The sequence below is a fragment of the Calliphora vicina genome, chromosome 4 (genome assembly GCF_958450345.1).
Source record: "Calliphora vicina chromosome 4, idCalVici1.1, whole genome shotgun sequence".
In the NCBI taxonomy this organism is placed as follows: Eukaryota; Metazoa; Arthropoda; class Insecta; order Diptera; family Calliphoridae; genus Calliphora; species Calliphora vicina.
Genome location: NC_088783.1, coordinates 102,403,749 through 102,430,264, shown reverse-complemented (window position 1 = coordinate 102,430,264; position 26,516 = coordinate 102,403,749). Strand labels below are relative to the sequence as shown.

Below are 26,516 nucleotides of genomic sequence, written 5' to 3'. Positions count from 1 at the left end.
ATTTAACTTATGGCGTTTTCTTTTCTGGCATAAATGATGCCTTTATTCTGCCTTTTGCCCTTTTTTGTGTTATTTTCTGAAAAAAAATGTTATTTTGTAAATGTATAACGTGTTCTTTTCATATAATGTTGCCCTAAAAAACCAAAAATATGGTACATGTTTCACCCTCAATTTAATCAAAGGGTTAGAAGTGCAACACTGTTAAAACAGCTGTTCTTGTTATTGTTTTTGAAAAAAAAACAAACAATATTTTTTTGAAGTTCGTTTGTGTTAAATAGTTTTTATATTAATTAAAAGTGTTAAAATGGAAGCAAAAAATATTGCTTTAGAATATTTTTTGGAGTCGTCATCATCATCTGATGAACATGATGAAATGTATGCACTACTATTGGAACGAAACTGTTTGCCGCGAGTTAAAAATTTTGTTGAAAATGTTATTCATCAATATTCCGAAACTGATGTAAGCAAATATAATCCCAATATTGGCTTTTATATATATTATTACCTTTTGTTTCTTCTCAGTTTAAGAAAAATTTGCGACTTAGCCGAGAAAGCGCACAGTACCTAATGGAAAGGTATTCTACCTGGTATTTGGTAAGGACATATCAAGGTGGAAGAAAGCAAACAAGTGTAGAAACACAAATTCTTTCATTTTTGTGGTAAATTATTTAAAATTTAAAAAAAAATTAAATAAAAAAAACCATTTTCCAGGTTTAGTGGCAACAAAACTACCTTTAGGGAAGTGGCGAATGTATTTGACATGTCATTGTCAAATCTTCACAGTTCTTTCCAAAAGGTTTTAAAATTCTTATTGGATGAAGTAGCCCCTGAAGCTATAAAATTTCCACAAACTAACTTGGAAAAAGAAGTTATTGCCAATGAATTTAAAAAGGTATGACAGACAGTAAATATTACTTTTTATGTAAACATATTTTTATACTTTTTTTTTTCAGATATCTGGTTTTCCGAATATTTTAGGGTGTATTGATGGAAGCTACATTTCTGTAAGAACTCCGAAACATAAAATTCGTTCCACATACGCAAATAGACATGATACAGTATCAATAACTCTGCAGGGCATCTGTGATTCGAAACTTCGGTTTCTAGACGTATATACTGGGGTTCCCAATAAAATACACGACTCTAGAATACTGAAACTTTCTTTTATAGGTAAAGAATTGCCAAATTTATGTGCACCAAAGTACCATTTATTGGGTGATTCAGCTTACTCGCTAAGAGAATATCTTTTAACACCGTTCCGTGATTACGGCAACTTAAGTGATTCGGAAAAAAACTATAATTTAAAATTTTGTCGGGTACGTGTTAAAATTGAAAATGCCTTCGGAGTCCTTAAAAGTCGGTTTCGACAATTGTTGCGGCTTGATTTCCATAATGTTGAAACCATGGCACAATTTGTAATTGCAACTTGCGTTCTCCATAACATTTGCATTGATAAAAACGATTTTTTGTATGAAGAAATAACTAGCGATGAAATACATATTAATTCCGAGCATTACGATGATGACAGACGTGATAATTTGTTAACACAGTTAGGACAAATAAAAAGAAATGAAATAAAAGATCTTTTATATAATTCAACAACATAAAAAAACTATTTATTTTTTATTCTATAAAAGGGTACACTGAGTGTAGGACAACAAAAAAGTATTAATTATAATTTGTACTGTTAAAAATTAATCGCATCTGAAAAAATGTTTTTCACTTCAATTATTTTGGAGTAAGGCCATTTTTTCTTGGTGTCGTCTTTCTCTAGCTTCCTCTCTTTTCTCTGCAATTTCTGTTAAAGTATCTTGGATTGTCTTTTTTTCACCTTTGTCTCTTCAGTTTTTTCAATTCCTTTCTTTTCCACCTTTACACACATTTGGCTACTTATTTGGACCTCCGGTTCGATGGAGTCATCCATTAAAGATATTTTATTTAATTCTTCTTCAAAATCAATGCTTTTCCTTTTCGAACCAGATGTTTTATTATTTTCTACTGCCACTTTTTTTCTTTTTAACACAGTTTTGTAACGTTCCTCGCATTGTTTGGGAGTTTTTTCTGAAATTTTTGACGCAATTTCTATCCACATGTCTTTTTTTGTTTTAAATTTCTTCATGGGACCTATATCAGCCATGTAATTTGCATAATAGTCCAAGAGCTGTCTAGTCTCTCCATCTGTCCACACTAAAAACATAATTTTTTTATCTTATATATAAATAGGCCACACGTTTTTTTGTGGTACACTTTTAAGTATGTTATTGTCCACCAATATAGATGAAACATATATGGTTTAAAAGGTTATTTTCTCTAGATGTGCACAATATAATTTTTTTTTAAAAAAATCTTTCCATAAAAGTGTTAAAAAGCGTTTTAAATTTGCTTGAAAAACAACAACAACATGTTTATGCACATCTAAATACACGTGTATTTGTACACAAACATGAAAAATTTTTTGCGTATACTCAAAAGTAACTATATAATTTCGTTATTAGTGGTAGAATTTTGACCACCAGGCGGTCCTAGTATATGTATATAAATAAATCAGACTTTCTACTTACTTTGAATTCTCTTGTATGTAGGTGTTGTTGGTGAATCAGAGCTCTTGGATTCCATTTTCTGTATTATATTGTAATTTATTTACAATAAATAAACTTTTTTGTTTTAATATTAATAATTTTAAAGTGCGCCAAGTTCTTCTTTTTAACAAATTGAGAAATAAATAAACAACAGCTGCCTATCAGTGTTGATAATTTTCTTTCTGTAACTGCTCAATGAGCGTTATAATCGCTAAAAAGAAATTATACTTTTGATAAAACAAATTAAAACTTGACGACGTTTAAAATAAAATAACACAAAAAATGGAATTCGAAACCAATGAACCACAGTCACACCAGAGAATTTAAAGCAATCGTCAATATAAAATGGTTTTAAAATCGCTAAATAAGTAAAAAATGCTAAATTGTTTTAAAGCTACATAAAAGAAAATTGCATAAATGGTAATGGTTTTTGTTCTTTTGTGATCGTTAAAAATGTAGCACATTATGAGGGTATGAGTAACCTTTAATAAATTGTGCAAAATATGTTGGCAACATTTTTTGTCAGAAAAGAAAACGCCGTTAGATATTAGTAGTATTCCTTTTTACCTTTTTTTTGGGAAATGTAACTTGATTGACGAGACTTTAGATTTAAGAGTATGTGGCAATGCTGCAGTATGATTCCACTGGATGGAATTAATCCTTGATAGGTACTGGGTACGCCAAGAGAACGTATGAATTAATTTAGTTTAAGAAACATTGTAAGACGAATATATTGGAAAAATAAATGAAATGAAATGAAAGTATTTATTTGAGATAATTTTTGTTCACTTTATTTTCTTGGTTTTTGTCAGTAATTAAACACTTCACTAGAGCACTGAATACACAAAACTGTTGCCTTATTTTGAACTTTTCTTGTGTGTTAAGTCATAAGATAAGCCCATAGGAGGCAAAGATACAGTGAAATTGTGATTATTGGAAAATTGACTGTGTTTAAGAATATTTCTGGGGTAAATTTCAATAATTCCGCCTCTAATGCGGATAGATACTACCCCTTGGGAATAGAGACAATAAAATGGAGGATGACGAAAGTCAGAATCCATCAAGAGGCCTAGAATGGCAGATAATGTTGAGGAACTCCAACGATTGTTAACTGAGAGTTATAATGAGAACGAATTTATGAACAAGAAGATCGAATATATAAGTAAGGAGAATGATGACCTCAAGAAGAAACTTACTGGCATCTTAAATAGACTGGAACTAAGCGATGAAAGTGATGGCTTATCAACTGAAGATGAAATGATGATTGGAGAACAGGAAGTGCCTGAAATTACCGAAAATCAAAGCCAAATTAAGAAGAAAAGTGAAGCTTCCACAGAATTCCCATCTGAAGTTAAGAAAAGCCAGGCTAATGCCATAGCTGGCTCATCAAAACGTAAATCGAAGGAAGTTAATCCAGCAGCTGGAAGTTCCCGTAGCCGTAAAGATGCTTCATCCAAGAAGGTGACAACCAATGACGAGAAAAGGAAAAGTAAGTCGGTATCTATAATTACTACTTATAACATTGATATTAAGAAAATGGTTAATTCTATTGACAAGGTGTTAGGTCATAGGAATTATAGCATGAAGACATTGGGTAGGAATGTGGTCAATTTGGGGGTCTGCACTCTTGAGGACTATGGGAAGGTAAAGGCTCTACTTGAGGAAGAGAGGGTTAATTTTTATACGTATACCCCTAAGGGTATTTTTTGGGATTTCAGTTTTATCACTCAAGGTGTGCGGTTCTCTGACCGGAAGAATTAAAGTTTACAAGTTTATTTATTTTCCAGAAATTTTTGAGTTACATGTTTGCTTAAAACTACGTTTACATTAAAATTATTCCTTACATGCTATGGTATTTTCCAAAGACTCATCATATGATATTATCTAGAGATTCATAGCAAAGCTCTTAAAACTAGTATTAATATAAAAAATTTCATATTCAGTGAATCATTCATAGGAATTCTCCGAAAAAAGGATAAAAATGGAGATCATTCATCGGCTTAAAAATTAACATTAAATCTTAAAACTAGAAGGGAAAGTTATTTACAAAAGAAAGATTGGGTATTTCCCCAGTATGGGGAAATAGCAGTGGTTAAACAGTATCGCCAGGTGCCACGGCGTGTTTTCCTCAAAACAAAATCTGGGATCCCATCCAACCCACTGGACCTTTTATTAGATCTTCCCTTTAGGGCATCACCGACTCTGCCCGAATGAATCCAAGTCCAGTCGGATCAGAGCCATCCGCAAGTGTACTAACACCAAAAACCGTCAAAGGGCCCTCCTGTCCCAAGGAAGCCACACTGTCCCTAAAAGTATCAGAAAATGAGTCCGCTCCCTGTCCGCGTTGTTGTACACCATAAAACTGGTCCGCCAGTAGCCCAGCCTTCACATTATCGTCAGATGTTAACCTACCCTCCAGGTCAACTAGGTTGGGAAGAATTAAAAGTGAAACAGTGTTAAAGTGTAAAAAGTGAAGAGCCTGGCCAATATAGTAGGCAGTGCAAGTTTTTGTTTATCCCTTGATAGTATGAGAAGCCTTACTAAGATAGTAGGCAGTGGACATATTTGGGTAGTACTTTAGAAAGTGAGAAGCCTAGCCGAAATAGTAGGCAGTGTACATTTTGTGTGGCCTTTAAATATTTGAGAAGCCTGACATTTATAGTAGGCTGTGTCAATTTTGTGTGGCCTTTAAGAATTTGAGAAGCCTAACATTTATAGTAGGCAGTGTAAATTTTGTGTGGCCTTTGGAAATTTGAGAAGCCTAGCTATTATAGTAGGCAGTGAACAAATTTGAACAGTGTTTGAGAAACTGAGAAGCCTTGATAAGATAGTAGGCATTGTGTGTGCGACGAATTGGTAAATTACCCGAAGTAGTTGACAATGATCTTCTGATGGAGGGGGACGAGGACCTTAAACCTAACAAAAGACCCAGAGTTGGGGTTACCATTGAGGAACACCAACGGGCAATGAAGGCAAAAGACGATGAAATTAATTTGATAAATGGAAAGTTTGATTACATCTTGATCGAAAATGCTAATTTGAAAAGAGAGCTCGAAAAACTTGCTAAGAAATTTGAGGAGATTACTGAAGCTGATGACTTTAGTAGCGAGGAGGATATGCTAACGGATGACGCCATGGATAATGCCAAGGTAACGGCCTCAACATCCGTTAAACAATTGAAGGAAGGCCAAGCTAACGCCGTAGCTGGCTCAACACCTCTGACGACTATTAGTCAGGAGAAGAACGTGAGTACGGCAGTAAATAATGTTCCTGGTACCAGCAAGAAGCAGGTGGACGGCAATGGAGCTAAGAAGCCGAATGACAGCAACAGAACCAAGAAGGAAGGTGGTACAAAGAGTAAGTCTGTACCTATAATAACAACCTATAATGTAAATATTAAGTATATTACTAGTAAGTTGGAGAATATTTTGGGTCACAAGGACTTCAATATTAAGATATTGGGGAAGAATGTGACGAATATAGGGGTCTGCACCCTGGAAGACTTCGAGAAATTGAAGATTTTGCTTCAACAGGAGGGCGTCCATTTCTACACGTATACGCCAAAGGGTCAACGGCCATTTTCTATTGTTGTAAAGGGTCTATCGGACTCTTTTGATGAGAGTGAGGTTTTGGACTATATGCAGGGTCTACAGATCAGGATCAGGTTGATGGGTCTTAACAAGATTGGTGGTGATAGGTGGTTATTCCGCATAGGTAGAGAGTCTGACATCAGGGGATTCCGTGATGTGAAGTATATTCTCCACTGCAGGGTGTATATGGAGAAGCATGTACGACGTCGCATTTTACAATGTTTCAACTGCCAGCGCTTTGGACATGTGGCAGTTAATTGCAACATGCCTTATAGGTGTGTCAAATGTGGTGGGGACCATGGCCCAGGGAAGTGTGAGGTTCCTCCAAAGGGTGAGAACACCGTCGAGATTTTGTCGACCGACCCTGTCACAGGACAGGCAATTAGGAAGGTAGGGCTTCCCGTCAAATGTGTGAACTGTGGCACTGAAGGTCATGCTGCCAGCTCTAGGGAATGTCCTAGACGACAGGAACTTGTTCCGAAGATTGCCGCGAAGAAGAGTGCTAGTGGATCGAATGTAAGGCCAGCACCATTCGCTGCAACTGGACTTATTGATGGTAAGTCGTACGCTGCTGCTGCGAGAACATCGACCAACAGGAACTCTACCAATGTCGTCGTGAACCCTGGTGTGTCTAATTCGATTTTAGGTCCTAATTCTGGTACTAATGTTACTCTGGCATCGGCTAGAACGGAATTTGATATGATGGATGGGGATTGTAAACGTCTATTTGGTGGTGGTTTGCTGAGTTGCTTAGGGAAACTTAGGGGTTTTGCTGCTGAATATAGGTCGCTTAGGAATGATGAGGATAGGTCTCGGGCTCTGCTTGGGATGTTGATTTCACTCCAGCATGATGGCTAACTCACTCAAGTGTATTTTTATTAATGTCAACTCTATTGTGTCAAGGCACAAGAGATATTATCTAGAATTATTTATAAGGGAACATCGGCCTGATGTTTTATTGATTGCGGAGCATAAACTGTCCCCCAGACATACGCTGGACTTGAGGGGTTATAGGACATACAGACAAAATCGACTTGGCGGACGAGGAGGGGGTACTGCCGTACTTGTGAGGGATAGTTTATGTTCTAGCAGGACTACACTTGAGTTGGGTTGTGTTGAGAATACTGCAGTGAGAATTATGAGGAATGATGGAAGTGTGCTTACTGTCATTGCGATGTATCTGAGGCCCCAGGACTTGTTGCTACTTAGTGATTTTGATCCTATTTTGGACTTGTCGACTCGCGGTGGCCTGATAATTGGGGCCGATCTGAACGCCAAGCACTCGTATTGGGGTGGCAGTGTTTGCAATCGCAGTGGGCACAACCTTCGTGAGTTTCTCCTGTCCTGTCCGGACATGGACATTTGTCCTACTGATGGTCCGACGAGAGTGGCTGGCGCTTCATCTTCCTATATTGATCTATTTTTGACCACGTCTGACATTTCGCTTGCTCCGGAGTCCGCTGGCGGACTTAGAACACTGCAATTTGAGTCTGATCATCATGCTGTTGAGATAGTTATTGATTCTGGGGAACTTCAACGGAGAATTGAACCCGACATCTTTGATTTTGATCGAATGGACAGGAACCGTTTCAACACCATATTGGCACGAGGTCTACCGAACTCCGAACTTCCGACTGACCGAAATGTTTCTCCCCGGGAGATTGACGCTGGTATCGAATCCATGAACTCCATTTTCCAATCTGCTATGAATGAGGCCATCCCGAAACGACCATTGGGTAACAGGGGGCTTCTAAGACTTCCGCCGAATATCTTACATTTTATAGCAGAAAAGAAGAGGCTGAGGAGAACGTTGTGGCGAACTACGGATCCAGGAAGATGTCCTATTCTCAAGGCAGATATACGTAATCTGGACAGGATAATTCAAGGAGCAATTGCGGTATTCGAGGAGAGCTATTGGACGGAACACCTTAAAGGAATTCGTGTCAACAACAGGACATTTCGACAGGTGAAAAGATGTGCCGGCATTGTGAGGAGGGCGCCTATTTCGGATCTGATTGATCCTGGGGGAGTACTTCTCTCGGACGACCCTAGAAAGGCTGAAATGTTTGCAGACCGCTTTTATGATGTGCACAGAGAAGGTGGCGATTTGCGCGCTACATCCTTTGGGGAAACTGTATTCCAGCAAGTTGCAACATTGGCAAATCATCTGCCATCCCTTGTTTTTGGTCGGGAATTTATGGCTGACGGCACCCAAATTGATGGTATATCCCGGACTCCAGGCCGTGATCTGATAACGCCAAGGGATGTTGCCTCTGCCCTGAGGACTAGGGCTAACAAGAGATCCAGCGGCAATGATAGTGTTCCTGACTACGTCCTGAGGAAGACCGACCACGTTACTTGGCGATTTCTTGCAATTATGTTTAACCACTGCCTGAACATTGGATATTTCCCTGAGGTATGGAAGGAGGGGTTGGTGGTTCCAATTTTGAAGCCTCGTTCAGACCCTAAACGCGTTGCGAATTATAGACCGATCTCACTGCTATCGGCATTCGGCAAATTGATGGAGTTGTTTTTACTGTCAAGGATTCGAGACAGGATCATTGACGGTGATGTACTCAATGACTCTCAATTTGGCTTCAGGAATGGTCATTCGACATCCCATGCGCTAATGGTGTTCGCGAACTATGTCGCCAAGGGTCTGAACAGGAGATGTCCGACGTTGGCAATCAGTCTTGACTTCTCAAAGGCCTTTGATACGGTCTGGCAGGAGGGCATTATCTACAAGATGATGGAATTGGGCTTCGACCATGCTACATGCAGAATGATTGCCGACTTCCTAAGGTCACGGACATTTAGAGTGAAGGTAGAGGATGAGAGGTCCAGTGCCCGTACGATAGCTGCTGGTGTGCCACAGGGCTCTTTATTGGGTCCTGTTTTGTACAACATTTTTGTCTCGGATGTTCCAAAGCCCCCAGATGGTGACCTTCTTCTTATGTATGCAGACGACGTACTCATTGCTGCCAGTGGCCCAAGAGCTGCTACTCTGAACCGCAGGATCAATAACTATCTGGCTGTCCTGAATGCCTATTTTGTGAAATGGGGTCTTCGGTTGAACGTCGACAAGACTGATGGTGTGATGATAAAAGGTAGACGTGGTCGCCTTTATCCGAACGCTAGGGGTTATATCCCACACTTGACCATTGGTGGCGCGAACGTTAGGACCTCTGATAGGATGAGGTACCTGGGGGTTATTTTCCACGAGAACTTCGAGTTCTACAGGCATATGGATGGTGTCTTGGAGAGGGTTAAGGGAGTCTACCACATGTACCTCAGATTGCTGCGGCGCAAGGTGGGCCTCAGTACTAGGATCAGACTTCTGATATATCGGCAGATTATCAGACCTATCATATCGTATGCCTTTCCAGTTTGGTTTGGTATTTCATCTCACCAGATGGAGAGGCTTAGGATATGGGAGAGAAGAATACTGTCGTGTTGTCTGGGTCTTGGTCCTAGGATCTGCTCCGATGGCACTTTCCGTAGGCCCTCATGTAGGACTATATATGGCCGCGTTGATTTACCAAGGGTTGACGTTTTTCTGATTGAGTCTGCACTTAGATTCCTGGAGCGGTCTAGCTCCCTGGGGAATGCTTTGGTAGCAGATTGCTTCCGAGGGGCTTCTGATCTGGAGACCTTGCATATGAGTCGCTACTTTTCGCCGGTTGATCTTTTGGCGTTTAGGAATGGGGGTCTACTATACGGGGATGCAGGCCTCTTATTTTACCACAGGAGGGTAAACACCCTTGATATAGATGATTTGGTGTATAACACCGAACAGTAGGATGTAAATGTTATAATTTAATATTATATTTATTTTAATTTTTTATTTTTGTTTTTTTGAGTTTACTTTTTATTTTTTTATTTTTTTTATTTTTGTTACAATATTTTTATGTATTATTTAGTTTGTAGTTTAGAATTTAACTTAGATATTAGTAAGATATGAATGTATTCCTTTTTACCTTTTTTTTTGTTTGTCATTTCGTTTGTAATTTCGTCATTCCGTTTGTAATTTCTACATTTTTCATTTCCGACCCTATGAAGTATATATATTCTGGATCCTTATAGATAGCGGAGTCGATTAAGCCATGTCCGTCTGTCTGTCTGTCTGTCTGTCTGTCTGTCTGTCTGTCTGTCTGTCTGTCTGTCTGTCTGTCTGTCTGTCTGTCTGTATGTCTGTCTGTCTGTCTGTCTGTCTGTCTGTCTGTCTGTCTGTCTGTCTGTCTGTCCGTCTGTCTGTCTGTCTGTCTGTTGAAATCAATTTTCTGAAGGCCCCAGATATCTCCGGGATCCAAATCTTCAACAATTCTGTCAGACATACTTTCGAGAATTTTGCTATTTAAAATCAGCAAAATCCGTCCATAAATAACGGAGATATGAGCAAAAATCCGAGACAACCTCTGAAAATTTCATCAAAAAACACAATGTATTGCATGCTTTGACAAAAAAGCAACAAAACGTATGGTTGGATGTGCAGCTTTTCGTATTTTTTTTTTTGTGTTTTGTTTCTATTGGCGTTGTTGTTGTTTTTTATACAACTAAACGTTTGTTTGGTTGTGTGTTGGTTTTTTTTTGACAAAAAAACAACAAAACGTATGGTTGGATGTGCAGCTTTTCGTATTTTTTTTTTGTGTTTTGTTTCTTTTGTCGTTGTTGTTGTTTTTTATACAACTAAACGTTTGTTTGGTTGTGTGTTGGTTTTTTTTGACAAAAAATCAACAAATCGTATGTTTGAATGTGCATGCTTTGCGTATTTTGTTGTTCTTTTGTGTATTGTTTCTTTTGGCGTTGTTGTTGTTTTTTATTCAATTAAACGTATGTTTGGATGTGTGTTGGTTTCATTGTCTTGCGTATTTTGTTTTTGTTTTTTCTTTCGGTGTTCTGTTTCGTTTGGCGTTGTTGTTGTTTTTTGTGTTCTTGATAAATTTAGGATGCTGTACGCTGAAAGTGGGCAATGTACATACATACCTATATACTAATTATAAAAAATAATAATGCATCCACAACAAAGGTGAAGGGTATATAAGATTCGGCATAGCCGAATATAGCACTCTTACTTGTTTTTATTAAAAATGTTTGTTTAATTTTCCATTTTGGATAGTTAAAAAGAACGTCAAAAATATAATAAGAAGTTAATTTTTGTATTTTTTAAATATTGTATGAAATGTAAATAGTTTATAATTTTTTCTAAAAAAAAAAAAAAACATGTAATATAAATTACTAAAAACGCTTGATAACAAATTAAAACTCTTTTAAAATTGATTTTGTGGCCCTGAAAAGGGCCTTTTGTAATTAAAAAAAGAATCAATCGTGGTGTGTAAATAAAATTTACTTGGAGCTGGTGTATTTGGTTACAGCCTTGGTGCCTTCACTGACAGCGTGCTTAGCCAATTCACCGGGCAACAATAGACGGACGGCAGTTTGAATTTCCCGACTGGTGATGGTCGAACGTTTGTTGTATTGAGCCAAACGAGATGCTTCAGCGGCAATACGTTCGAAAATATCATTAACAAAACTGTTCATGATACTCATGGCCTTTGAGGAAATACCAGTATCAGGATGTACTTGCTTCAACACTTTGTAAATGTAGATGGCATAACTTTCCTTACGCTTGCGTTTCCTGGTCTTATCACTCTTGGTAATATTCTTTTGGGCCTTGCCAGCCTTCTTTGTTGCTTTTCCACTTGCTTTAGGGGGCATTTTTCACAATTTAATTTTCAGTTGTTTACACTTCACAAACACTTTTAACACTGTTCACAATTTATAAAATTCTACGAATGTTGTGCGCAATATATACTTTTTTTCGTGCAGCCGAATTAAATGTGTATCTACAAGCTAGTGTGTTGATAATCAACCCCCGTGTGTGAGAGCAGAACACAAAAAAAGTATAAATACTGCGTTACTTGTATGGAAACGTTAACAGTTTTGTGTATTCAGTGCTCTAGTGAAGTGTTTAATAACTAAAAAAAAATAAGTGAAAAATGTCTGGTCGTGGTAAAGGTGGCAAAGTTAAGGGAAAGGCAAAGTCCCGTTCAAACCGTGCTGGTTTGCAATTCCCCGTCGGTCGTATTCATCGTTTGTTGCGTAAAGGCAATTATGCTGAACGTGTTGGTGCCGGCGCTCCAGTATATTTAGCTGCCGTTATGGAATATTTGGCTGCTGAAGTTCTTGAATTGGCTGGTAATGCTGCTCGTGACAACAAGAAGACCAGAATTATCCCTCGTCATTTGCAATTGGCCATCCGTAATGACGAAGAATTGAACAAATTGTTGTCTGGTGTAACCATTGCCCAAGGTGGTGTTTTGCCAAACATTCAAGCTGTACTTTTGCCCAAGAAAACAGAAAAGAAGGCTTAAATTATTCGAAACCAACAAGAAAAAAATACTACATTATATACAGACCATCGTATATCGTCAAAAGAAACAATCCGTCCTTTTCAGGACGACAAATTCATTTTTATAAAGAGAACAAATTTTTTCACTAAACTATATTACATATTAAAAATAAATAATAAAAAAAAAATTTTTTTTCCAAATTTCCCCTCACATATTTATTTATATAAAATAAATTGTTATTTTAACTAACATTCCTCTTAATATTTCTTACAAATTTTAATTTTCTATAGGTATAAATACTTCATAATTCATCCCTATTTTGTTTTACTACATACATATGTATGTATATTATTTTAGTGTATTCCGATAGTCAACGAAAAGAAAATAACGATGTTGTTGTTGTTTTGTTGGTATAACAACGATGGAATTCGTGCATACACATTTTATTTGTCAGAGTGTAGTACATAATTTTATTTGTATTTTTCTTCTTTTTTGAAAACTGGTTTGTATCAAAGCAAAGAATTTCTTTAATTTTAAGGAATGTACATTCATTTATTTTACCATTAAATTATTGTTTACGTAAAAAATTATCTAAAAGTTGTTCCAATGTACATATGTATAAATATTTACAAATATACCTATTTATTATATTATGTGGAATATTTCTTATTGGCAAATTTTTATTTCTCTTTTCTCCTTTCCGTTTTTTTGTTTTCTTATTTAGCAGCCGTTTATATTTCTTATCCATTTTCTTTGTCTATGCAAAAACATCATCTGTCTCTTAATCATCCCTTTTACACAAACAAAACACAAACATACATACATATTTACATAGTATGTACAAGCATTGAATTCGAACACATAAATACACACATGTTGTTGTTGTTGTTGTTATGTTTGCTGGTTTCTTGCTAATAACTATGAAAGAATTCCTGTTTTTCCACTAAATATTTGGCTGTGTTAGGCGATTTTGTTTCTGTACGAATTATAGTAGTACAGTCAATCAAATTGTAAGAATTTGTTTCTTTATATGTACATGCATACAAATACTATATACATATGTATGTATGTATTAAATTTTTGTTTACTTTGATCAATGAAATATGCTTAAATGTATGCATAGTATGTATGTATTGAAAAGGATAAATATTCACACATTACTAATAATAATAATACTAAAATTAAACTTTATATTATTGAATCATTCGGTTATATCTACATATGTATTAAAGAATATTGTTTGTTTGTTTCTGAAAATTCATATTAATTTTTATATTTAAAAATACAAATGTAATTTATCTTTCATGAATAAAAGAGAAAAAAATTTAAAATTCTTTGTTAATAAACTAATTTGGTTTTTAATATCTAATAAATATACACAGTCAAATAAAATAACTCGCAAAATTAAAAAAAGTGAACATTTACCAGAAAATACCCTATACATTTTGATTTGAAAATGTATTTAAATCAAAATAATAATTTTTGAACAAGTAAAATCTCTTTAAAAATATTTTTTGTGGTCCTGAAAAGGACCGATTGGTTGTTTTGTTTTTTAAAATATAATCATTAATTGTCCGCTAAATAAATGGTGTGTTTAACCGCCGAAACCGTACAAAGTACGTCCTTGTCTCTTCAAAGCATAGACAACATCCATGGCAGTGACGGTTTTCCTCTTGGCGTGTTCAGTATAAGTGACAGCATCACGAATAACGTTTTCCAAAAACACTTTCAAGACACCACGAGTTTCTTCGTAAATCAAACCAGAAATACGTTTTACACCACCACGACGAGCTAAACGTCTAATAGCTGGCTTGGTAATACCTTGGATGTTATCACGCAACACTTTACGATGACGTTTAGCGCCACCTTTTCCCAAGCCTTTACCACCTTTACCACGACCAGTCATTTTTAATTCACTTTAATTTTTTTTTAAACACACTTCACAAACGTAGCACAAGAACTATGATTACTATAGCGAGTACAACTCGTATTTATACCAAATTCAACTAAAATTAGAGAGAGCAAGTAATATATTGTTGTACTTTTCATTTCGTGTGCGTTGGGTAAAATTCAAAAGCACCCCCTTAAATTTTTGTGAGAATTTTCTATATAAAGCGGTAAAAGTGCGGCAACAAATTTATTCTTGTGTTAACAGTGATTGTGTGAAAAAGTGACTAAAGAAAAAAAGTGAAGTGAAAAATGGCTCGTACAAAGCAAACTGCCCGTAAATCAGTAATGTTCACGCCATACAACAATTGTTTGAAAAATTTACACACATTTGTTACGCTCTTTTAAAAACTTTTGTTCATTCATCGTTTAGCTCTCGATGAAAACACATGCGACGGACTATCGTCATTTTTTTCAGACATTTCGAAGATACCAACTTGTGTGCCATCCACGCTAAACGTGTCACCATTATGCCAAAGGATATCCAATTGGCTAGACGTATTCGTGGCGAACGCGCTTAATTTAATGTCGATGTGATGATGTAAAATAACAAAACAAAATCGGTCCTTTTCAGGACCACAAAACATTTTTAAAAAAGAGATAGTACATTTTCTGGTTGAAATTTTATTGTCCCCCTCGCCGATTTTTTTTCGATTGATGTTGTTGTTATTATTATTATTGTTGTTGTTGTGGTTAGCTCAAAATAATTGAAATTTATGAAGAAAAAATATTTTATAATTTTTTTTTTCATCCCTGTGTGTCTGTATAAAAATAAATAAAATAATTTGGTGAATTTTGGTTTGTTTTTAAATTAATACTAGAATTTTGTTGTTTATTTATTGTAAAATTGAAACTACATATAAATAAACAAGAAACATTATCAATGGTTTATAAAACGAAATTTGTTTGGAAATTTTTAAATTCTCCTCTATTTTTATTTTTTTTACATTAATCGGTCCTTTTTAGGACCATTAAATATATTGAAAAAGAGAATTTTAGTTATTGTTTAAACGTAAAGATTTTTTTATTACTAGTTTTTAGTTAATTAATTTTTATGTATGTAATATTCTTCTTTTTGTAACATGAACGAACAATTTGTTTAGAAAATATGTATATAAAAACATTCAAAACTATTTTTATTTACGTTTGAACATATTTTTGTTGGTTATTTTATAAAAAAGAATATTAAATTTTTGTATATTTTTAGAAGGAACAATTTTTGAAATGAAATTTTACCGACGGCTTAACAAAAACATAAACACATTTTGCCGTCGGCTTAACATGAATTGTCTATTCATATATGAAATTTTAGGAAATTTTTGTATATTTTTAGAAGGAAGAAATTATGAAATTTTACCGACCGACGGCTTAAAAATACAATTTTCCGTCGGCTAAACATGGAATTTTATGAGATATTTTACTTTGAATATAGTTTTGGTTATTTTAAGAAAAGAACATTAAATTTATTACTTGTATATTTGTAGAAGGAACAAAATTATGAATTTTTACCGTCATGTTTGCCGTCCGTCGTCTTAACATGAAATTTTATGAGATATTTTACTTTGAATATATTTTTTGTTTATATTATGAAAAGAATATTAGATTTTTTACTTGTATATTTTTTTGTTTAACTTTCTTTAAATTTACGAACAATTTCTTAAACTTTTTTGTACTTTTTATAAATTTACGAACAATTTCTTAAACTTTTTTGTACTTTCTGACAAGGAAACATGATGAAATAATATTTTCATTAAACAATTTGTAAAGCGAATTTTTAAATTTCCCAATATCATATTATTATGCATTCATATTATTAGAACAAAAAAAAAATCATTACAGAGAAATTATTATTGGTTTTCTAATCGCTTTATATGCATCTTCAAATAAATATTAGACAAATTTATATAAATCTTTCTAAATAAATGTTTCACAACCTAAAAATTTAATATTTATTTTTTCATTGTAATCATATTTTGTTGCATTGTAAATATAAACAAAGAAAAAATTAGATGATAATCATTTTACACTTTTAAAAAAATTACATTAATCGTGTATGTAGGGAATGAATGGTAAGAAGATTTTAGCAATGATATTCACAAAGTTATTAATAAATAATAAAATAAAAATATAGTTTTGTAATATTTAGAACAATATCAATGATAATATGTTGAAATGTTGCTCGAAATCATTATTATTTTTAATATTTATTTAAATTTGTGAAAGAAATCTTTCAAAGATTATCATGACAATATGAGCAAAATGACTCTGTAATAGAGTAAATTTTAAAATAATTTTCAAAAATCTAAAAATAAATTAAATTGAAATTTTTTTTAACCAACATAAAGAAAACACATGTGATATTCTGTGGACATCAATTTTGTTAAAGAATTTTGTAATAATATAACAATTACGTGTAATTACATTAATATTTTGTTAGAAACATATTAAAAACTTGTTAGAAAAAGGTCTATAGAATAGAATTGGCTAAGTGAAAATTAATTATTTTTATTAAAATACAATCTACAACACCTATACTACCGATTATGTAAAACATTTTTTAAATTTTTTATTAAATATAGTCGAAATAATTGAAAAGAAGAAAAAACTTTTGTTAAATTTTACTCGAGCTCTCACTAAAAATTTAACAAATTGTTGTTGTCGACTACTATGAACTTCTCATGATAACGATGTACCTAATGGTTTTATGCGCACACACACAAAAAGTGCTACCACCATATACTTACAATTTTTGTGTTAATAAAAAAATAAAAGTGAAGAAAATTTTAAACGTCTGATTCCGCTGTTGTTGAAAATACTGCCTCTCCCGTTGCTGCTCCAGCAGCTGAGAAAAAGGCGAAAAAAGTTACTTCTGCCAAGGCAAAGAAACCATCAGCTGCACCATCTCATCCTCCAACTCAACAAATGGTTGATGCAGCCATTAAAACTTTAAAGGAACGCGGTGGTTCATCTCTTGCAGCTATTAAGAAATACATGGCTGGTACTTATAAGGTAGACGCACAGAAATTGGCTCCTTTCATCAAGAAATATTTGAAGAGTGCCGTAACTAGTGGAAAACTTATTCAAACAAAAGGTAAGGGTGCTTCTGGTTCATTCAAATTGTCAGCTGCTGCCTCAAAAGAGCCCAAAGAAAAGAAACCCGCTTCTGAAAAGAAAAAAGTAGCTGCTGCTGCAGACAAAAAGAAAAAGTCAGCCGCCGCTGCCAAGAAGAAGGCTGCTGCAGTCTCAGCTAAAAAACCATCTGCCGCTAAAAAGACTGCTGAGAAGAAGAAGACCGAAAAGGTCAGTGCTAAAACTGCTAAGAAGACTGGCACAGTTAAAGCAAAAACCACCAAAAAGGCTCCAGCAACTAAACCAAAAGCACCCAAAGCAAAAACCGCTGTTGCAGCCAAGCCCAAAAAGGCATCACCAGTCAAGAAACCAGCTGCCAAAAAAGCCGTCGCCAAAAAGTAAATCTTTTACTTTTTTTGTTTATATCAACAATGTTATTTTTCAATATTTGAAAAAAATATTTATAACCTAAAAAGCCCTTTTCAGGGCTACAAAATAATTACATAAAAGAGATTAAATTACAAATTCTAAACTGAATATTTAAAAAAAAAAATAGAAGTACTTTAAAGAATATTTTACACAATAATTCTCATTTTATTTCTACTGACATTTGAAAAGAAAGATTTATTGTTTTAAAATTCCATTAGCCAGTAAATTATACACAATATTTTTTAAGAAAAATTCATAAAAGCCGTCGGCAAAACAAGCTCTAAAATTCAATTGACAAAGTAAAAAATTAAATGCCGTCGGCAAAACACAATATTGTATAAAAACTCTAAAATTCAATTTTTCATTAAATTATACACAATATTTTTTAAGAAAATTTCATAAAAGCCGCCGGCAAAACACAATGTTGCCTAAAAGCTCTAAAATTCAATTGACAAATTAAAAAATTAAAAGCCGTCGGTAAAACACAATATTGCATAAAAACTCTAATATTCAATTTTTCATTAAATAGAATTAATAAAAATATTTTTTCAAAAATAAAAAAAAAGTTCATTTTATAAATTATTACAAATTTTTAAATTTTGTTAGAAAAACCTCTGAAATTTGAATTAATTGTCAACTTTATGGATTTAAAACTGATTTTTAGATTATCTTCTAGACTTTTTATGCAGTACCCCTAAAAGTGTTTTTATTAAGTATTATTATTATTTTTTTTTTTAGATCTTATTTTCCATTTTAGATAGTAAACAAATATAATATTTAGAAACATTTTAATTTTTATTAAAAATGTTTGTTTAATTTAATTTTCCATTTTGGATAGTTAATAAAAACGTCAAAAATATAATAAGTTAATTTTTTAAATATTGTATGAACAAAATGTTCATGTAAATAGTTTATAATTTTTTCTAAAAAAAAACGTAATATAAATTACTAAAAACGCTTGATAACAAATTAAAACTCTTTTAAAATTGATTTTGTGGCCCTGAAAAGGGCCTTTTGTAATTAAAAAAAGAATCAATCGTGGTGTGTAAATAAAATTTACTTGGAGCTGGTGTATTTGGTTACAGCCTTGGTGCCTTCACTGACAGCGTGCTTAGCCAATTCACCGGGCAACAATAGACGGACGGCAGTTTGAATTTCCCGACTGGTGATGGTCGAACGTTTGTTGTATTGAGCCAAACGAGATGCTTCAGCGGCAATACGTTCGAAAATATCATTAACAAAACTGTTCATGATACTCATGGCCTTTGAGGAAATACCAGTATCAGGATGTACTTGCTTCAACACTTTGTAAATGTAGATGGCATAACTTTCCTTACGCTTGCGTTTCCTGGTCTTATCACTCTTGGTAATATTCTTTTGGGCTTTGCCAGCCTTCTTTGTTGCTTTTCCACTTGCTTTAGGGGGCATTTTTCACAATTTAATTTTCAGTTGTTTACACTTCACAAACACTTTTAACACTGTTCACAATTTATAAAATTCTACGAATGTTATGCGCAATATATACTTTTTTGCGTGCAGCCGAATTAAATGTGTATCTACAAGCTAGTGTGTTGATAATCAACCCCAATGTGTGAGAACAGAACTCAAAAAAAGTATAAATACTGCGTTACTTGTGTGAAAACGACAACAGTTTTGTGTATTCAGTGCTCTAGTGAAGTGTTTAATAACTAAAAAAAATAAGTGAAAAATGTCTGGTCGTGGTAAAGGTGGCAAAGTTAAGGGAAAGGCAAAGTCCCGTTCAAACCGTGCTGGTTTGCAATTCCCCGTCGGTCGTATTCATCGTTTGTTGCGTAAAGGCAATTATGCTGAACGTGTTGGTGCCGGCGCTCCAGTATATTTAGCTGCCGTTATGGAATATTTGGCTGCTGAAGTTCTTGAATTGGCTGGTAATGCTGCTCGTGACAACAAGAAGACCAGAATTATCCCTCGTCATTTGCAATTGGCCATCCGTAATGACGAAGAATTGAACAAATTGTTGTCTGGTGTAACCATTGCCCAAGGTGGTGTTTTGCCAAACATTCAAGCTGTACTTTTGCCCAAGAAAACAGAAAAGAAGGCTTAAATTATTCGAAACCAACAAGAAAAAAATACTACATTATATACAGACCATCGTATATCGTCAAAAGAAACAATCCGTCCTTTTCAGGACGACAAATTCATGTTTATAAAGAGAACAAATTTTTTTTATTAAACTATATTACATATTAAAAATAAATAATAAAAAAAAAAAAAATTTGTTTTTTCCAAATTTCCCCTCACATATTTATTTATATAAAATAAATTGTTATTTTAACTAACATTCCTCTTAATATTTCTTACAAATTTTAATTTTCTATATAAATACTTCATAATTCATCCCTATTTTGTTTTACTACATACATATGTATGTATATTATTTTAGTGTATTCCGATAGTCAACGAAAAGAAAATAACGACGTTGTTGTTGTTTTGTTGGTATAACAACGATGGAATTCGTGCATACACATTTTATTTGTCAGAGTGTAGTACATAATTTTATTTGTATTCTTCTTCTTGTTTGAAAACTGGTTTGTATCAAGAATTTCTTTAATTTTAAGAAATGTACATTCATTTATTTTACCATTAAATTATTGTTTACGTAAAAAATTATCTAAAAGTTGTTCCAATGTACATATGTATAAATATTTACAAATATGTACATATGTACCTATTTATTATATTATGTGGAATATTTCTTATTGACAAATTTTTATTTCTCTTTTCTTCTTTCCGTTTTTTTGTTTTCTTATTTAGCAGCCGTTTATATTTCTTATCCATTTTCTTTGTCTATGCAAAAACATCATCTGTCTCTTAATCATCCCTTTTACACAAACAAAACACAAACATACATATTTATATAGTATGTACAAGCATTGAATTCGAACACATAAATACACACACGTTGTTGTTGTTATGTTTGCTGGTTTCTTGCTAATAACTATGAAAGAATTCCTGTTTTTCCACTAAATATTTGGCTGTGTTAGGCGATTTTGTTTCTGTACGAATTATAGTAGTACAGTCAATCAAATTGTAAGAATTTGTTTCTTTATATGTACATGCATATAAATACTATATACATATGTATGTATTAAATTTTTGTTTACTTTGATCAGTGAAAGATGCTTAAATGTATGCATAGTATGTATGTATTGAAAAGGATAAATATTCACACATTACTAATAATAATAATACTAAAATTAAACTTTATATTATTGAATCATTCGGTTATATCTACATATGTATTAAAGAATATTGTTTGTTTGTTTCTGAAAATTCATATTAATTTTTATATTTAAAAATACAAATGTAATTTATCTTTCATGAATAAAAGAGAAAAAAATTTAAAATTCTTTGTTAATAAACTAATTTGGTTTTTAATATCTAATAAATATACACAGTCAAATAAAATAACTCGCAAAATTAAAAAAAGTGAACATTTACCAGAAAATACCCTATATATTTTGATTTGAAAATTGTATTTAAATCAAAATAATAATGCAATAATAATTTTTGAACAAGTAAAATCTCTTTAAAAATATTTTTTGTGGTCCTGAAAAGGACCGATTGGTTGTTTTGTTTAAAATATAATCATTAATTTGTCCGCTAAATAAATGGTGTGTTTAACCGCCGAAACCGTACAAAGTACGTCCTTGTCTCTTCAAAGCATAGACAACATCCATGGCGGTGACGGTTTTCCTCTTGGCGTGTTCAGTATAGGTGACAGCATCACGAATAACATTTTCCAAAAACACTTTCAAGACACCGCGAGTTTCTTCGTAAATCAAACCAGAAATACGTTTTACACCACCACGACGAGCCAAACGTCTAATAGCTGGCTTGGTAATACCTTGGATGTTATCACGCAACACTTTACGATGACGTTTAGCGCCACCTTTTCCCAAGCCTTTACCACCTTTACCACGACCAGTCATTTTTAATTCACTTTATTTCTTATTTTCAAACACACTTCACAAATGTAGCACAAGAACTATGATTATTGTAGGGAGAACAACTCGTATTTATACCAAATTCAACTAAAATTAGAGAGAGCAAGTAATATATTGTTGTACTTTTCATTTCGTGTGCGTTGTGTAAAATTCAAAAGCACCCCCTTAAATTTTTGTGAGAATTTTCTATATAAAGCGGTTAAAGTGCTGCAACAAATTTATTGAAAAGATAGAAAAATAGTTCAGTTTGATCACTCGAAGTGTGCGGTTCTCTGACCGGAAGAATTGAAAGTGAAATAGTGATAAAGTGAAAAATTGTGAAGCCTAACCATTATAGTAGGCAGTGTGCATTTTTGTGTGGCCTTTGAATTTATGAGAAGCCTAGCCGATATAGTAGGCAGTGTAAATTTTTTGTGTGGCCATTGAATTTTTGAGAAGCCTTACTAATATAGTAGGCAGTGAACATTTCTGAAACAGTATATGAGAAAGTGAGAAGCCTACCAAATATAGTAGGCATTATAGACAGTACTTACGAAAGTGAGAAGCCTGACCGAAATAGTAGTCAGCGTGAAACTTTTGTGAATCATTTAATTATTTGAGAAGCCCATAGGAGGCAGAAAATAGAACTTTTATTAATTTTTACCAAATCTTGCAAATGTTAAAATGGAAGATGAGGTATACCCTATGAAGAGACCAAGGGTTGGAGACGTTGATAAGGAACTCCATGAATTACTTGTGTCTAAGGACAAGATAATTGAGAATTTAGTGAGTGAAAATGAACAATTGAAGAAGAGGGTAGATGAACTTGTGAAAACCTTTCATGGTTCATTTTTTGTAAAACCCACCACGAATGGGGGGAAAATTGTTGTGGAAAAGCCACTCCCTAATAAGAACAACAAGAAAGGCAACAACAAGAAACAGAAGAACAAGAAGAAGAAATCCCCTGCTGCTGGGAATAATGATAATGGCCAAGCTAAAGCCGAAGCTGGCATTGATGATGAAGATATCGGTGGCACAACTGATGATGCTGATGATATCACTGACATTTCTGCCATGGATGTAACAACTAGTGACTTTGTTCCTGCTGTGGAGGAAAAATCTACCCGGAAAAATGTGGAAGTCCCTGGCTCCAGCGTAGCTGCTCAGCAAGAAAATATAGTAAGTAAGTCCAGGAACGTACCTGTTATTACTGCATATAATGTTAATGTTAAATATATTACTAATATAATAGATAAGGGCTTGGGTCACGTTAATTATAATGTAAAGGTTATGGGCAAGAATGCCACTAATGTAGGAGTTTGCACCCTCACGGACTTTGAGAAGGTTAAGGTACTGCTCAGGGAACAGGGTGTAAATTATTACACTTACACGCCGAAAGGGCAAAGGCCCTTTTCGGTGGTTATAGAGGGTCTGTCGGGCTCATATGATAATAGTGACGTGATGGGTTATTTGAGTGGTCTACAGGTCAAGATGACAGTATTGGGACTTACTAAACTGAATGGGGATAGGTGGCTTCTTCGGCTTACGCGTGATTCAGATATATCGGCCTTTTACGAGGTCCGATATATACTGCGTTGCCGCGTGAACATGAGGAAGTACAAAAGGGGGGTCATCACCCAATGCTTTAATTGCCAACGTTTTGGCCATGTGTCGACCAATTGTCAGATGCCATACAGATGTGTCAAGTGTGGCGCATCTCATGGCCCTGGCAATTGCGAGATACCTGCAAAGGGTGATAATACCGAGGAGACGTTGACGACTGATCCGGTGACAGGTCAGGCTATTAGGAGGATAGGGCTTCCGGTGAGATGTGTTAATTGTGGGGTTGATGGGCATGCGGCCAGTTCGAGGGAGTGTCCCCGTAGAATTGAATTGCTGCGTAGGGTTCAGGAGAAGAGGACCATGCGTGTGGATGATGGACGACAACGGCGACCTTCTACGGGTGTTGTGAGACCTGGGGTATCGTACGCCTCTGCTGTGGCATCTAACGTGACTAGGAAGGCTACGACGACTTATTCGGGTGCGGCATCGGCTGGCCCTGAACCTACTCTTGTGAATTCGCTTTCGCAGTTTGATTTGGTGGATAGGGACTGCAGACGCTTCTTTGGTGGGGGTTTGCTTAGTTGTGTTGGCAGGATTGGGGGTTTTGCTCGCGAATATCGTGGGCTTAAGGACGACGAGAGTAGATCTAGGGCTTTGCTAGGTATGTTAATGATGCTACAGCACGATGGATAGATCATTTAAGTGTATTTTCGTAAATGCGAATTCAGTTGTCTCGCGGCACAGGAGGCACTACCTTAGGTTATTTTTGGATGGACATAGACCTGATGTTTTGCTTATGGCTGAACATTGTCTTGGACCAAGCCATAAGCTGGACATCGGGGGCTATCTGACGTTTCGACAGAACCGACATAATGGACGCGGAGGGGGAACGGCTATTCTGGTGAGGGATACTCTTTCTTGTGAGAGGATCGTCATTGATATGTCACCGATGGACCTTCTTGCTCTTGAGGAGGGCGGATTGCTCTATGAGGGTGCAAACTTGCTATTTTATCATAGGAGGATTAATACCCTGGACTTAATTAACGTGGTGTATAACACCGCTCAATAGGCCAAGTGCCGCATCTTTTGTAAATAATATTTCGCCTTCTCTTGTACATAACCTCTATTCTATCATTTGTAAATAATTTCCTGCTATCTCTTCTTTTGTATATATATTTATTAGTTTTAAGTTAGTTTTAGTTACTTTGATTTTAGGATTAAGTCGGGATGATGGGCTCTCCTTTTTGCCTTTTTTTTTGGGAGAAGTTTATTTAAGGATCCATTGAACATGGGAATGTAATTTAGATTTAAGAATTAACGGCTAAGCTGTACACATGTAGATATTTATAATTTGATAAGTCCAAAAAGAATACTGTAGTATGTAAGGAATAAATATGTAATGGAATGTAGTTTTTAAGCGAACATGTATATACGGAAATATCTGGTAAATAAAAATGAACTGAAAATGAAATGAAAATGAAAATGGCAACAAATTTATTCTTGTGTTAACAGTGATTGTGTGAAAAAGTGACTAAAGAAAAAAGTGAAGTGAAAAATGGCTCGTACAAAGCAAACTGCCCGTAAATCGACTGGTGGCAAAGCACCACGTAAACAATTGGCTACTAAGGCTGCTCGCAAGAGTGCACCAGCTACCGGTGGTGTTAAGAAACCTCATCGTTATCGCCCTGGTACTGTAGCATTGCGTGAAATTCGCCGCTACCAAAAGAGCACTGAGTTGTTGATCCGTAAATTGCCATTCCAACGTTTGGTACGTGAAATTGCTCAAGATTTCAAAACAGATTTGCGTTTCCAGAGCTCTGCTGTTATGGCACTTCAAGAGGCCAGTGAAGCCTATTTGGTTGGTCTTTTCGAAGATACCAACTTGTGTGCCATCCACGCTAAACGTGTCACCATTATGCCAAAGGATATCCAATTGGCTAGACGTATTCGTGGCGAACGTGCTTAATTTAATGTCGATGTGATGATGATGATGTAAAATAACAAAACAAAATCGGTCCTTTTCAGGACCACAAAACATTTTTAAAAAAGAGATAGTACATTTTCTGGTTTAAATTTTATTGTCCCCCTCGCCGATTTTTTTTCGATTGATGTTGTTGTTATTATTATTATTGTTGTTGTTGTGGTTAGCTCAAAATAATTGAAATTTATGAAGAAACAATATTTTATAATTTTTTTTTCATCCCTGTGTGTCTGTGTAAAAATAAATAAAATAATTTGGTGAATTTTTGTTTGTTTTTAAATTAATACTAGAATTTCGTTGTTATTTTATTGAAAAATTTAAACTACATATAAATAAACAAGAAACATTATCAAAGGTTTATAAAACGAAATTTGTTTGAAAATTTTAAAATTTTCCTCTATTTTTTTTTTTACATTAATCGGTCCTTTTTAGGACCATTAAATATATTGAAAAAGAGAATTTTAGTTATTGTTTAAACGTAAAGATTTTTTTATTACTAGTTTTTAGTTAATTAATTTTTATGTATGTAATATTCTTCTTTTTGTAACATGAAAGAACAATTTGTTTAGAAAATATGTATATAAAAACATTCAAAACTATTTTTATTTACGTTTGAACATATTTTTGTTGGTTATTTTATAAAAAAGAATATTAAATTTTTGTATATTTTTAGAAGGAAAAATTTTTGAAATGAAATTTTACCGACGGCTTAACAAAAACATAAACACATTTTGCCGTCGGCTTAACATGAATTGTCTATTCATATATGAAATTTTAGGAAATTTTTGTATATTTTTAGAAGGAAGAAATTATGAAATTTTACCGACCGACGGCTTAAAAATACAATTTTCCGTCGGCTAAACATGAAATTTTATGAGATATTTTACTTTGAATATAGTTTTGGTTATTTTAAGAAAAGAACATTAAATTTATTACTTGTATATTTGTAGAAGGAAAAAATTATGAAATTTTACCGTCATGTTTGCCGTCCGTCGTCTTAACATGAAATTTTATGAGATATTTTACTTTGAATATATTTTTTG

At 34.2% G+C, this 26,516-nt stretch overlaps 7 protein-coding genes and 1 pseudogene across 7 annotated transcripts; 4 read left to right on the top strand and 4 right to left on the bottom strand.

Moving 5' to 3' along the window:
• Positions 1-343: 343 nt before the first annotated feature.
• LOC135958624 (putative nuclease HARBI1) lies at positions 344-1,607 on the top strand. The gene is made up of 4 exons (XM_065509518.1): positions 344-460; positions 523-659; positions 712-892; positions 954-1,607. The coding sequence occupies exons 1-4, from the start codon at positions 374-376 to the stop codon at positions 1,605-1,607; spliced, it is 1,059 nt and encodes a 352-aa protein (XP_065365590.1). The 5' UTR covers positions 344-373.
• A 117-nt stretch (positions 1,608-1,724) lies between these two features.
• On the bottom strand, positions 1,725-2,616 carry LOC135958623 (uncharacterized; annotated as a pseudogene).
• An 8,803-nt stretch (positions 2,617-11,419) lies between these two features.
• On the bottom strand, positions 11,420-11,930 carry LOC135958001 (histone H2B-like). The gene has a single exon (XM_065508857.1). It carries the CDS (start codon positions 11,882-11,884, stop codon positions 11,513-11,515), a length of 372 nt encoding a protein of 123 aa, XP_065364929.1. The 5' UTR covers positions 11,885-11,930; the 3' UTR covers positions 11,420-11,512.
• A 187-nt stretch (positions 11,931-12,117) lies between these two features.
• On the top strand, positions 12,118-12,633 carry LOC135957802 (histone H2A). Its single transcript, XM_065508607.1, has one exon. The coding sequence runs from the start codon at positions 12,166-12,168 to the stop codon at positions 12,538-12,540; it is 375 nt and encodes a 124-aa protein (XP_065364679.1). The 5' UTR covers positions 12,118-12,165; the 3' UTR covers positions 12,541-12,633.
• A 1,465-nt stretch (positions 12,634-14,098) lies between these two features.
• On the bottom strand, positions 14,099-21,989 carry LOC135958622 (uncharacterized). The gene is made up of 3 exons (XM_065509516.1): positions 21,626-21,989; positions 17,662-17,908; positions 14,099-14,435 (listed from the first exon to the last, which is right to left on the bottom strand). The coding sequence occupies exons 1-3, from the start codon at positions 21,933-21,935 to the stop codon at positions 14,114-14,116; spliced, it is 879 nt and encodes a 292-aa protein (XP_065365588.1). The 5' UTR covers positions 21,936-21,989; the 3' UTR covers positions 14,099-14,113.
• Positions 14,680-25,462, top strand: LOC135959244 (histone H3). Its single transcript, XM_065510356.1, has 2 exons — positions 14,680-14,706; positions 25,031-25,462. Exon 2 carries the CDS (start codon positions 25,048-25,050, stop codon positions 25,456-25,458), a length of 411 nt encoding a protein of 136 aa, XP_065366428.1. The 5' UTR covers positions 14,680-14,706; positions 25,031-25,047; the 3' UTR covers positions 25,459-25,462.
• LOC135959246 (histone H2B-like) lies at positions 18,928-19,433 on the bottom strand. The gene has a single exon (XM_065510358.1). It carries the CDS (start codon positions 19,390-19,392, stop codon positions 19,021-19,023), a length of 372 nt encoding a protein of 123 aa, XP_065366430.1. The 5' UTR covers positions 19,393-19,433; the 3' UTR covers positions 18,928-19,020.
• LOC135959245 (histone H2A) lies at positions 19,638-20,140 on the top strand. The gene has a single exon (XM_065510357.1). It carries the CDS (start codon positions 19,673-19,675, stop codon positions 20,045-20,047), a length of 375 nt encoding a protein of 124 aa, XP_065366429.1. The 5' UTR covers positions 19,638-19,672; the 3' UTR covers positions 20,048-20,140.
• Positions 25,463-26,516: the final 1,054 nt, after the last annotated feature.

Bases quoted from the DNA above. Each gene is read 5' to 3' on its own strand.
- LOC135959244 (XM_065510356.1), top strand. From the start codon at position 25,048: ATGGCTCGTACAAAGCAAACTGCCCGTAAATCGACTGGTGGCAAAGCA.
- LOC135958001 (XM_065508857.1), bottom strand. From the start codon at position 11,884: ATGCCCCCTAAAGCAAGTGGAAAAGCAACAAAGAAGGCTGGCAAGGCC.
- LOC135959246 (XM_065510358.1), bottom strand. From the start codon at position 19,392: ATGCCCCCTAAAGCAAGTGGAAAAGCAACAAAGAAGGCTGGCAAAGCC.
- LOC135957802 (XM_065508607.1), top strand. From the start codon at position 12,166: ATGTCTGGTCGTGGTAAAGGTGGCAAAGTTAAGGGAAAGGCAAAGTCC.
- LOC135958624 (XM_065509518.1), top strand. From the start codon at position 374: ATGTATGCACTACTATTGGAACGAAACTGTTTGCCGCGAGTTAAAAAT. The intron at 660-711 runs GTAAATTATTTA...ACCATTTTCCAG, and splicing joins CAAATTCTTTCATTTTTGTG to GTTTAGTGGCAACAAAACTA. The intron at 893-953 runs GTATGACAGACA...TTTTTTTTTCAG, and splicing joins TTGCCAATGAATTTAAAAAG to ATATCTGGTTTTCCGAATAT.
- LOC135958622 (XM_065509516.1), bottom strand. From the start codon at position 21,935: ATGACTGGTCGTGGTAAAGGTGGTAAAGGCTTGGGAAAAGGTGGCGCT. The intron at 17,909-21,625 runs AAACACACCATT...CTTTTTTGGCAG, and splicing joins TTTGTACGGTTTCGGCGGTT to CTGGTTTCTTGACTGGTGAT. The intron at 14,436-17,661 runs GTCTGCAGCAGC...AAAAAATTAAAG, and splicing joins GCGGCTGACTTTTTCTTTTT to TGAATTAAAAATGACTGGTC.
- LOC135959245 (XM_065510357.1), top strand. From the start codon at position 19,673: ATGTCTGGTCGTGGTAAAGGTGGCAAAGTTAAGGGAAAGGCAAAGTCC.